This window comes from Rhynchophorus ferrugineus, unplaced genomic scaffold (genome assembly GCF_030347505.1).
Source record: "Rhynchophorus ferrugineus isolate W39M unplaced genomic scaffold, kcgeb_rfMv2 rfM7, whole genome shotgun sequence".
Classification (NCBI taxonomy): Eukaryota; Metazoa; Arthropoda; class Insecta; order Coleoptera; family Curculionidae; genus Rhynchophorus; species Rhynchophorus ferrugineus.
This window is the reverse complement of record NW_027472586.1, coordinates 26,286,569-26,300,386: the sequence shown is the minus strand read 5'-3', so window position 1 is coordinate 26,300,386 and position 13,818 is coordinate 26,286,569. Positions and strand designations below refer to the sequence as shown.

Below are 13,818 nucleotides of genomic sequence, written 5' to 3'. Positions count from 1 at the left end.
TTGGGTTGTTTATGTTTGTATTTAAGTTTTGAACGAGAATGTAAAGGAACTGGATGGGTTTGTCGCTTCTATTTAATTGTATAATTTGTCGCCATTGCCAATAATTGCAACATAAATAATTAGCATGAATGACAACATTGTTGATGTTATTTATATATTTGGACATTTAGTTATATATTATACAAAAATAGTAGTTCTATGGTTGCAACTGTAAATATAAATTATAACTATTTTATAATCCAGAAATTAACGCCAAAGTGGCTAAATTTACTGATGTGTAGTTACTATCTACATTTCGTTATCACATATCACAATGAGTGTCACAGCTGTTCTTCCCTTAGACAATATGTCCACTATTTTTCAAGTCGCTTTCTATGATCTTCTTCCATATCTATTTCGAAGCTGTTCGCTGCATCTTTCATAAAAATACCAGATGCTTCGTAGGTGTATGAGCGGATTTCGTTCACTTTTCGTTCGACATACATATCCAAACTATTTAAATGATTGTCGCATCTTAAAGATATAGATTGTAGATGTACAAATATCTAGATATTATTTAGGTATCGCATTTGAAAGACTTCAAGCTCACAAATATCAGACCGTAACAATGGCCAAGTGCCGAAGCTTTACAGAAGTATTGGCAAGTTAACAGATCAATTGAAAAGTCCGGCCTAACACATAGATGGCGCCACTAAAATTAAATCCATATGATTTTAGATAGGCCTAAACCTCAAAAGATGCCTGTACACATTTGACAGCTGTAGGATTATTAGTTTGTGAATTGTAGCATTTTGAATGAAACATCTTTCTATTGGATTGTAAAAAAATTGATAAGAAGGAATTTCGTTGATAAAATATTGCTTATCGAAGGGAATAAAAATGCAGTTGAAGCAAAAAATTGGCTTGATACCGAGTTTCCGGATACTGTCCCAGGAAAATCAACCATCAAGGATTGGATGCTAAGTTTAGACGTGGTAGAATGAGCACCGAGGACGGTGAACGCAGTGGACGCCCAAAAGAGGTTGTTACGAACGAAAATATTTAATAAATCCATAAAATGACTTGAATGACCGTAAATTGAATGAAATTGCAGACAGTCTAAAGACATCAACAGAACGTTTACATCATATCATTCACAAATATTTGGGTATGAAAAGCTTTGTGCAAGGTGGGTGCTGCGCGAGCTTACTTTTGGCCAAAAACACCGACGAGTTGATGATTCGGAGCAATATTTGAGCAGGAGTTTTGGCATCGATATGTGACAATGGATGAAATATGGTTTCACGATTTCACTCCGAACTCCAGTCAACAGTCATCTGAGTGGACTGCACACGATGAACCCGCTCCAAAGCGTGGATAAACGCCTAACAGTCGTCTGGCAATTTTATCGCGTGTGTATTTTGGGATGCGCATGGAATAATTTTCATTGACTACGTTGAAAAAGAAGGACCTTCAACAGCGACTATTACATAGCGTTATTGGACTGTTTGAAATACGAAATTGTCGAAAAACATATGGATTGCTTCTATACTAGCAAATTAATAAAATTCAGGACATTACTGAAAACATCCTATTGTTACAACATCTAATTTATTAACTGGACATAGCTCTTTCTCAGATGCTACAGAAGTTTATATTGAAGGATTTTCCGCAAATCGCTACAGTAATTAATAGGATGAGGAAACATTTTAAGAATACTAGAATAAGCGTAAAATCGAAAAATTGTAGTACTAAAAAATTAATAATTAGTAATTTTTACAAATATCAACTGATTTTTCATTTCCTTCTACGAAATATTCGGCTCTATACGCGATAATTTATTAAGCACTCTGTTGTTTACTAAACTGTCAATATAAGTTACATCTCAGAGCTTTGTTTTTACCAACTTGGTATGGACATACTGTGTTAATAATAATATTAATTAATATTTATAACTACATAGTATAAAACAAAGTCGCCTTTTCTGTCCCTATATCCCTATGTGCGCTTAAATCTTTAAAACTACGCATCGGATTTTGATGCGGTTTTTTTCAATAGATAGAGTGATTCAAGAGGAAGGTTTATATATATAATACATGCATAATATATTAAGGCAACATTGCTAATTTTAGAGGTTTCTAACGTGATATCGTAAATTAACCTATTTTTTTAGGCTTATTTAGCAATTAACAAAAACGCTGCCTAACCCTACCAGTTAGATCAAATTAATGTACTACAGTATTGTACACCATAAAAAGGTCTACAAAAAAGTCCGCGATGGTATATGTTTATCTTTTAGGGATAACCCACATTAACCATTTTTATTGTTTACTTTTTACGTGAGAAAATGGCTTATTTACGAAGCTATTTTAAGCAATACGGCATTAATTCTTATCGAATTAAGTACCTTAAATACAGTGTGCAATTAATATAGATCAATATGGTTCCTTACAGCATGTAAATTAAACAAATATTTTCGGAGATATTACAAATTTAAAATTTGCGTTTAAAAATGTGTAATATAATAAAAATTGTATGAATTTAGATATTCCAAAGATAGCAGGAAATCTTCATAGTAAGTATAGGGGAAGAGGCATTATTTTACTTCAAATTTAATGCGTGCAGGCCAAGAGCAGTAATGAATGAACCAAAAATACTGGATCGATTTTAATCATGTTTTCATTGAGTGACATAGGCATATATATTTTATGCCCGTGCAAAGTCGGAGCGGGCCGCTATGTTTTTATATTCAACGTTCATATTTTTTCTGTAGTGTATTTAATTTAGTATCAGCATTGCACCCGTGCGCAGCCGGGGCGGGTCGCTAGTATCGTAATAAATAAAATTATACAAAAAAAATCCTCTTATATATATGTACTTTAATTCAATACGGGTCCTAGACTTACTTTAGACCACCAAAAAGGTTAATTACATTTGATGAAGGGAGGCCACTGAATACAAATATTACTCTTTATTAAAATTAATAGTATAACAACACAAAACATGTATAAAACAAGTTCAGTACATACTTAGATTTAAAAGCTTCATATATATAAACGGTGTTCCTTCTATATTTCTTAATACCCTTAGCATTTGTTGAGAACAAACTTCAATTATTCTTTTCTATTTCAATGCTAAATATCAAAATTGATATTAAAAACTCCAAAGTTAAAGACCGCAAATTAAATGTATTAGGTAAATAATTCTGTAATATATTAGTTATAGTTTAATTTTAACTTTGTTTTTAATATACTTTTATTTTTTAAAGAATAATATTTAATTAAATCCACTTAAAAATCATTTATATGTTTTAATATGGTCAGTTCAATACTATTTCATATATTAATGAATGCTTTCTTTCAAACATATGTTAAGATATCTTCAATTTATTTAAAAATAAAAAGAAGTATTAATTTTGAAATCAAAAATACTTTCTTTTACATCCAGTAGGTAAACCAGATGACAGTAAATTTACTTTCATAATTTGACAAGATTTATAATCGGGTCTTAGTGTAAGATGCTTGTCTGATAATACAACGATGTGAATTAATATTGAAATATTTTTTTGAAAATATCATAAGATCTATTTTGATTAAAAAGTTTTTTTTATATTTGTGCAGATGGATATGAATTTCTCTTGAAAATGAAAACATAACACATCAATTGAAATGGCCCCGGTCTGACACAAAGATGGCGCTACTAGAATGAAATCCTTGCGCTTTTAAGTTGGCCCTAACCTTCAAAAGAAGCGTGTATAAATTGGGCAGCTGCCGGATCATTAGTTTGTGAATTATAACATTTTGTGTGAAGCAAATTTGTTATTGTGAAAAAAATGGATAAAAAGGAATTTCGCGTATTGATAAAATATTGCTTTTTGAAGGCAAAAAAACATAGTTAAAGCAAAAACTTGGTTTGATGCCGAGTTTCCGAACACTGCCCCTGGAAAATCAACCGTCAAGGATTGGTATGCTAAGTTTAGACGTGGTGAAATGAGCACCGAAGACGATGAACGCAATGGACGCCCAAAGGATGTTACCGACGTAAACATATAAAAAATTTACAAAATGATATTGAATGACAACTTCCTTCCCAGTGAGCATTCTTTTGAAATCTGAGGTCAGGATACAGTCGCCAGGGTCCAAATCTGGAGAATACGGTGGGTGAGGATGCAATTCGAAGCCAAATTCATAGATTTTTGCCATCGTTTTCACTGACCTGTGACACGGTGCATTGTCTTGGTGAAGCAGCACTTCCTTTTTCTTAAAATGCGGCCGTTTTTCGACGATTTCGTCATTCAAACGATATTGGCTATGTAATAGTCGCTCTTGATGGTCCTTCCTTTTTCAAGGTAGTCGATGAAAATTATTCTATGCGCATTCCAAAATACAGAGGCCATAACCTTACCCACCTTGCGTTTTCACACGCTTTGGGGCGGGTTCATCGTGTAGAATCCACACGGATGACTGTCGAGTGGACTTCGGAGTGAAATGATGTTTCATCCATTGTCACATATCGACGCAAAAACTTGGCTATATTACGCTTGATCATCTTCAAACACTGCTGCGAATCATCAAGTCGTCGTTGTTTTTGGTTAAAAGTTAACTCGCGCGGCACAAATTTTGCAAAGAGCTTTCTCATAGCCAAATATTCGAGAATTATATGATATACAAGTTCAATTGATATCTTCAGAGTGTCTGCTATTTCATTCAAATTCAATTTACGGTCATTTAAAATAATTTGTGGAATTTTTTAATGTTTTCGTCTGTAATAACCTCTTCTGTGCGTCCACCGCATTCATCGCCTTCGGTGCGCATTTCACCATGCCTAAACTTAGCATACCAATCCTTGATGGTTGATTTCCCAGGGACAGTATCCGGAAACTCAACATCAAGCCAAGTTTTTGCTTCAACTATATTTTTTCCCTTCAAAAGGCTATATTTTATCAACACGCGAAATTCGGTTTTATCCGTTTTTTACACAATAACAAAAGTTGCTTCACTCAAAATGCTGTACACACACTAATGATCCGACAGCTCTCTAATTTATACACGCATCTTTTGAGGGTTAGGGCTAATAAAAATCATGGATATAATTCTAGTAGCGCCATCTATGTGTCAGGTCGGGGACTATTCAATTAACCTCTTATTTTTATGTTATTATCTTAATAAAGTACTGAACTTATTGTTTATTTTATATTCCTTGTAGTACTTCCATAAAGTCATAAATTTAGTTCATCTAATAAGTAACACGATATTAATTGACTCTTAGGCGGTACGAAGTTCGACGGGTCAGCTAGTATATTATATATAAAATAATTAAACAGAATATAAAGATCCTATTAATATTAAAATATGTTTACATATAAAAACAGAACGGTTAGTTTAGTTTATTACCATTTTATGAGTATAATCGGACATTCCAAACTATTTGTGATGCGACACTAATAAGCAAACCGCGAATACACCTCTGTGCCAAATTCCATAGCCACGCATCTCATCTTCGGCCCCACCACACGTCCTCGCCAACACAATCGACAACGTTTTATTGCGCTTTCATGTTGATTCTGACCCAGTGTTCCGTTTTTGAGGGTTAAGAACACTTTCTCCAATGGGCTTGCGAGCCTATCATTCATTACTGCTGATTAATTCGTCAGTATCAGGTTGTTGGGCGGCATTTCCTATCGTTGACGTGCAGTTTAAAGGGGAAATTAAGAAGTAACTGTTATTTCCGTTTAACATAATATATAATGAGTCATAATGGAATCAAGATAAAGTAGTTTATAAATTTAGGTATATGTTTCTATTTATATGACTACAGAAATGATTATATTATTAATTATTACAGAAATTTATGATTACAGAAAATCAGCCTTAATAACAAAATTACGTAGATGCAACTGCTGGTATAATTGTCCAAATTATTTTGATTACTTGAAATCATATTTAAGCAATTTCATGTCCATAAATATCTGATTGGTTCTAATCAGGATCTAATTAATTATTGGATAGCCTTTGAATATGATTTGTTAGTTTTGAGTATGAGCCTTGACAGATTTTTTTGCTAATTGCAATAACAATCTTTTAATTTTCGTAATAAATATGTTATACTATTGCAAATTAAGTGGTACTATGTTAGTGAACACGGGGTCTCACGGAAATGGTATAGACTTTGTCATTTCAGTTATTTATCATATTGTTTATCAATTTTATTTCCATATGCAAATAGCACCATATCATACGTCAATGCTAACGCAGCAGTAAGTAATAAATCAGCGTTAGAGCTGCCACCTAATCCGACAGCCAGTTCCTTTATATTGTGGTAATATTTTCATTATTTTATTCAGATGTTTCTTGAACATTCTTGAAAATTCTTCGCTTCTGCTCTATCGTCTTCAATAGCAATATCCCAGCTTTATAAGTACTGTGAAGTATATATATATATATATATATATATATATATATATATATATATATATATGTATATAGATAGTTCACAGTACTTATAAAGCTGGGATGTATATGAGTATATGACATAGGCAGACTATGTATAAGACTTAAACAGGACTAGGGATAGAAAAATTTCATGGACAAAATTTTGCCTCAATAAGATCCTGATATGTTATATAGATAGCGCCACTTCTTAATATTCTATAGCTACGATCTGTTTGGCAGCTGCACGTACCTGTAAAGAAGCAGCGGTTTGCTGTATGCATACCATAGGGTCAGGGTCTATAAAAACCAGGGAAGTTGCGTCCATCCACCTGAATCCATCCCCTCTTCGATCATGTTTAACTAATAGCGAATAAAATAGATATAACGCATAAGTTTAAGTGCTCAAACAAGCAAATACTAAACATTAAACTCAAATCGTTACATTCCCTTTATTTGCTTGGTAAACGATAAAGGAGATTTCTTCATCGATATGTGGCAATAAATAATAAGCCAGATTCAAAAACATCGTCAGCTGATTGGACAGCAGCTTGTTAAAGCTACCATGTAGGTGGTTATAGAATGATCTAAGTAAAGAAATAATAAAGAACTGTCTATAATTGCTGCTTCATTGAGACAGTACACTGTAAACAAATTGATGGAAACGGTGATCAAATTAAAATCATTATTTTGAAGCCCATAAAACAACAAAACCCATAGACCTGACTACACCACATTGATCTAATTTATTTATTAATCAAAATCATAAAAAATTATCTAGGTCTATTGAGGAATTATTCGAATTTGATTTACTAGCAGTTAGCATATATCTGAAAGCCATTATATTTTAATCTACTACAAAAACCAACCAAACATTTGAACAGCTCTTTGAAGGTAAAATAATACAAATATTTCTCTAGTAAAAGTAAAAGGAAGAGAGAAAGGAAGGGAGGCCTCAAATGTTTTATGGGCGAAATATTTCTTCAAAGGTTAAGGTGTTTCTTGGAGCATTCCCGGGAAGACTCAGCAAACTGAAAAGTAGCAACAAGCGGCAGATTACATATGGCAGAGAAAATACTACAAATGTATTCCAATAGTTAGTTATAACTATATTGATTGCTTTTTCAAACAGATAAACGCTATACGTGTATGTCAGATTAGTCATATAAGCAAACTTGAAATTATTTGTTGAACAGCGATATAAAACTACACCGATCTCCAAATTCACCACTAAATAAACCAAACCCGTATAAAAATACTATATAATAGATAATAGTCTAAAAGACGTTTTCATTAAAACATAAAACCCACGGTCTGTTTCTTCGAATGCAATATGTAACAGTTCAATTGAAAGGTCCCCGGACTGATACATAGATGGCGCTACTAGAACTAAATTCATATGTTCTTTAATTAGCCCAAACTCGCAGAAGATGACTCTAGAAATTTGACAGCTGTCGGATCATTAGTTTGAGAATTATAGCATTTTGAGTGAAGCAACTTTCATTATTGTGAAAAAGATTAATAAAAAGATATTTCAATTGACCTGTTAGCCACATCCGTATTAGTCGCATGATATGATATATATATATATATATATATATATATATATATATATATATATATACTTCACAGTACTTATAAAGCTGGGATATTGCTATTGAAAACGATAGAGTAGAAGCGATCTAAAACTCCAACTCACAATAAGTAGTGACCCACGTATGTATTGTAAATCAGTGCATAGTCCGTTCACATAGAACAAACTACATATATAATAATTGCCATTTGATACCATTAACAGAAACAACCTCAAGCATTAGCTTTTCATAATCAGTTACTATATAGACAACATTTAAATCTATATGTTATTCAGCTATAGGTATATCCAGTGAGAAGTAATATAGATCATAACTGGATCTAGATGCAAAAAATAGAAATGTCTACTTACTGACTTTTAGGAAATCAAGAAATTTGTAACGTGATATGTAGAGAGACTCATAGATACTTAACCTTGAAGTAGGATGTTAATAAGAAATTAATAGAAATTTAATTATAAAATCAATCTCTTAACATTTGGCGACTAGCAACCATGCACTTATTGGTACATTTAAACAACATTCGGCATATTCTTCAGTATATACGTTAAGGTTACACATTATGTCTTCGGTACGTAGATTTTTATCACACAATATGTTTTGATAATGAAATAATACCTGGTGAATTTATAGATTATTGTTGAGGTGAAAACCATTTAAACAAAACTTAACAAGAACTTGATGACTTTACACCACTGCCTATCGAACAATAGTTTTCCATTCTTCCAATCAGGGCATCAGAGTCAATATACTTGTATGGACAATGAATATCACCTGTTCCCCATATCGCTACTCTGTTTATCTATTTGTGTTATGTTTTTGTTTTCTTTGTGCTTTTTCCCCTTTTGGTCGGCAAATACCATGACACTTCTTGGTTTGAAATTTGAAAGTTGTTAGTGAATTGATAAGAACTTATGTAGACCAAGTCTTGATAATTTTATTTCAGTTCGTTTTTTTTTACTATGGAACAATTTCACTTTTATACTTGTTATAAATAACCAAATGAAGAGTTTAAATATGAACTAAAAAAACACCAAGCCTATTCAAATGAGCAGTAACTATCCAACAATAAATTCGAACATAATTAAATTGCAACTTGACAATGAAAGAACGAGAGAAAAACGAAACCCAGAGCGACTTCGGAAAAAAATCCACTACGGCAATTACTGACCGTAAAGCATCGAAAGTGAAAAAAGAAGAAGAAAGCTGAAAGTACCTGATCCCCCATATATAAAACCGCGTGGCGACTGGCTTTCTTTTTGACCGAAACATACTCATACCAAAAAACCAGTCGCTCAAATCGAGGCCACAATATATCTAGGTAGAAGAATTTAATTCACTGAAATTTTATTAAAAGAGGAAATGTAATAGTGGTGGAGACCGGTGTAGTATCGTACGAGCTTCGGCTTCAGTAGTTTAAATAAATCGAAAAATGTTTGGATATTTTTTGTTCGATTGATTCGATGATATGTATTTGCCCATGATAAAAAATCTATAATTTTTCGGCTCTTTACTTGTTATTTAGTAGCATTATTGATTTTTTTCTAATATATGTATATGTTATGGTTAAAAAAATGCATAAAAATAATTTCACGTGTTGCTTCAATATTGCTTTTTGAAGAGAAAAAATACAGTTGAAGCAAAACTTGGCTTGATGCCGAGTTTCCGAACACTGCCCCAGGAAAATCGACCATCAAGATTTGGTATGCTAACTTTAGACATGGTATAATGAGCACCGAAGACGGTGAACGCAGTGCATGCCCAAAAGATGGTGTCACAGACGAAAACATAAATATATCAACTGAATGTGTACATCATATCATCCTCGAATATTTGGGTATGAGAAAGCTCTGTGCAAAGTGGTGTGCCGCGCGAGCTCACTTTTGACCAAAAACAACGACAAGTTGATGATTCGGGGCAGTGTTTGAAGATGATCAAACGTAATAAACCCGAGTTTTTGCGTCGATATGTGACACTGGATGAAACATCGCTCAATCATTTCACTCCGAAGTCTAATCGATAGTCATCCGAGTAGACTGCACATGATGAACCCGCTCCAAAGCGTGGGTACATATAACAGTTAGCTGGCAAGGTTAAGGCGTCTGTATCTTGGGATGCGTATGGAATAATGTTCATTTACTACCATGAAAAAGGAAGGACCATCAACAGGGACTGTTACATAGCGTTATTGGACTGTTTGAAGAACGAAATCGCCGAAAAACGGCCGAATTTGAAGAAAAAGAAAGTGCTGCTTCACCAAGTCAATGCACCGTGTCACAAATCAGTGAAAACAATGTATTCTCTAGATCTGGCCCCCAGCGGCTATTTCCTATTCTCAGATCTCAAAAGAATGCTCGCTGGGAAGAAATTTTGGTCGAATGAAGAGGTGATCGACGAAACTGAGGCCTATTTTGAAGCAAAGGGTAAATCGTATTACAAAAATTGTATCGAAAAGTTCGAGGATCGCTATAGTCAGTGTATCACCCTTGAAGGTAATTATGCTGGATAAAAAATACTAATATTGCCAAAATGTGTTTTACTATGGTAGGCCTGGGACTTTTCAATTGACCTGTTAGTTCAATGTCACAAGACATCCACATTTTTGTTTATTTTGACAATATTATTGTTTATACAGTTTTTCTCGTAATTTTTCCATATTTTCGCACCATATGAACAGTAACTTATTTCCATATATTAGTGCCCACAAAACGAGAAGAGCAGTTAATAAGTTCTCTTGGAATTTTTCTATAGCATTATTTTATTCCTTTATTCATTGATTTTTGCATAACATGTCTCTGTATAATATTTACACTGAATATCCAACAAAAACACAATTGATATTTAGAATTCCAATCTCGAACAAACTTTTAATTATGACTCCCGTTTAATATTAGTACATAACAGTTTATTTTATTCAAACCTTGATTGTTATCTTTAGTAATGGTGTCATATCTGGCGTAATCTCAAGCAAATCCTAAAACTACATGAAATTTGACTCCCCGGGCTTTGTTAATTCCCCTCCTAATACCTGAAACTTGGAAAGGATTTGGATTGATCCCGTTGGGCCCTGGCCAATGGAGAATCAGCATTGAATTGAAATGTCACGCGTTGTTTTCGGGATCGAAATTGTCATTGTATAAAGCGAATCAATAATTAGCAGAAGAGGCTTCACCAAACCTATTGAGATGATTAAAATACGGTAGTTAAAAAGTTTCAAAATATAAGGGGTGAAACTCGTTAGTTGACAATTGTTTTTGAATCGGTTTTATTAGCCACTTCCGGTAAAAGGCTGATATTAAATAAAATTAGTTCGGAAAAATTAATTAAACAAAACTAAAACTATGCTATAGTTGCTTTAATTTTTCTTTTTAATTCATAGGAAAATATTGTTCATGAAATCATCGGACATGTTTGACAACATGCGGTGAAAAAATAAAATAAATATCAATCAAATTCCTCAATAAAATGGAGAGACCATTTGTTAAGATATTTCAGAAATAGTTCAGAAATACAAAAAAAAACATCAATAAACTAGATAAACAAAAAATGTCAAATATCAGGACATTACTCCTTTTAATTTTCCTCTTGCTACGATAATTTAAATAAAGGAAAGCAATAACCTTTCCTGTTATGTCAATAATTTGCGATTGTTCAGTCGACTTATTAGATTAATATTTTATATTGTTGGAAACAAGCACCTGTAGTTACTTTCATTATCTACGCTACGTTGTGCGACACTGCACCAGCGTCCCCTACGACGATGAACAAGAGAAATTGACTGATATCGAGGTCAATGCTACACTGAAAAGCGGATGTAATAAGAAGCATTTTCTTTTATTTTATTATCTTCAATTTTAATTAGCTAAATTAAAACTTAAGTGTTTACAGAAATGGTATATTATTAAAATCTCTTGTGGTAAATATAATTTGCTAAACCGCAAAAAGTTCTTCTGCATATTATACTACATATTTATTATAAGATTTCATGGTTACCGTTCATTATGTATATACTTACTTTCTTCGCATTTGTAATATTACATATTCTTTATTGATATCTCCATCCACAACTAGAATAGTCTAAGAAAAAGCCATATATCAAAAGTTATGACTATTTATTTTGTTATAAACAAACTATTTAAATTTAATACAGCTTCAATGAGTAATTATGACTAGTGCTCGACGATGTTTCGATTGGCATTAATAAATGATGTGAACATGATTGAATGATGTGTGTAAAATAAATAAATAAATAATTTTTATGCTGTAATTAATTATGTTGATGCTATCTCGTTTTATATTCTTTCCAAGAATTATATGCGATATCATTTGCTTCTCTCTTTTTCCTGTAATGGTCATGGCTGCTTGCATGAATGACATGATGTCCTGAAACAGGCGTTGAAGGTTATATTTATTTTAAATTTAACTATAAATCTATTTCTGTTAGTTACAACATTCTCTTACCTCCATCATCATCATGTTGAGTGAGTTTCTTTAAGCCTATTACTATTGAAAGCATTAGAGCTAGAGCTGATACCATTAGGGCTTTCATCGCTAGAAGACCCACACCACCCAATCCAAGAGCTGCCATCATTTTACCCATCATCAGTCCCATCATCATTACTCCTCCTGCCCCGCCACCCCCGCCTTTCTTTCCCCTACCGGTACCTAAATAAATAAAGCATGTTTTAATTAAATTATTAAATAATGAGTGGCTGTTTCATATTACATACGGATTGGTTTCTTTTCTAAATTAAATTTTAATTAATTAAAAGTACATTATTTTAAATTATGGATATTAAATGTATATTTGTAAAACTAGTAGATATGTTTAATTTAATAAAACGTAGATGTTTTATTTGTACTCAATATAATACCGCCAGTTAAAAACTAAAATAAATCAATTAATTACTCAGTTATCACTGATTACTTAATAACCGCACATCGATTATAATTTTATTTTTGGTAAATTCGATATTTCACATGGCTTTCCGTTCTCTATGATGGTAGTAGCTTATTTAGAAGGCAGTTTCTTGAAAACTGATTGTTGATTTGGTAAACACATATTTTATTAGAACCAAATTTTCAAAATTAAGCTTTCTTGGGTATTAATAACTTTTACCAAACTTTTTATTTCTGCAATATATAAAAAAGTTTACAGGTAAAGTTGTTCAATATAAGAGAAAACCATTGCATGAAAGTATATTTGATATGGACTTGGGAGATGGGATTGGGATATATAGGATTTTAGTTGTTTTATATCAACAGAAGTTTAAATAAAGCGTATACGAGTGAATTAATTTGTTAATCTTCATAGATAATATTATTCAAAGCAATTATATGTTAACATTGGCTATAATGTCCCGGACCAATCACATATTGCATATATAGATTTATTGCATTCACTGCTTTTTCAGTTAGTAATAACCTTCAAAGGAAATCTGTTAAAATTTCATGATATTCTAGTCATAAGTTTGTGAGTTGTTGTGCTAAGTGTGACACTACTTTTCTTATTTTCGAAACAATGTATCAAAAACAATTTGGTGTTTTAATTTTACACTACTCCTTGATTGGAAAAATGCAGTTCAAGCGAAGCAATAGCTTGAAATGTGTTATAAGGCTTTCATCAGAAACAATAACAAGACGTTAGTTTGCTGACTTCAAATGTAGTCGTAGATACACAGATGATAAAGAACGCAGTGGACGTCCAAATGAGGTGCTAACAACAAAAAACATCAAAAAAATCCATAAAATAGTATTTAATGATCGAAAAGTGAAGTTGGGTGTGCTAGCTAACTTCGTAGAGATATCAATGGAACGTG

The 13,818-nt window shown here is 32.6% G+C and overlaps 1 protein-coding gene across 1 annotated transcript; it reads right to left on the bottom strand.

Annotated features, from left to right (window-relative positions):
* Positions 1-12,229: 12,229 nt before the first annotated feature.
* On the bottom strand, positions 12,230-12,622 carry LOC143199749 (uncharacterized). The gene is made up of 2 exons (XM_076409799.1): positions 12,461-12,622; positions 12,230-12,382 (listed from the first exon to the last, which is right to left on the bottom strand). The coding sequence occupies exons 1-2, from the start codon at positions 12,615-12,617 to the stop codon at positions 12,282-12,284; spliced, it is 258 nt and encodes an 85-aa protein (XP_076265914.1). The 5' UTR covers positions 12,618-12,622; the 3' UTR covers positions 12,230-12,281.
* Positions 12,623-13,818: the final 1,196 nt, after the last annotated feature.

Coding starts and splice junctions, on each gene's coding strand:
- LOC143199749 (XM_076409799.1), bottom strand. CDS start 12,617: ATGATGATGGGACTGATGATGGGTAAAATGATGGCAGCTCTTGGATTG. Junction 12,383..12,460: donor TCAACATGATGATGATGGAG/GTAAGAGAATGT, acceptor CGCCTGTTTCAG/GACATCATGTCATTCATGCA.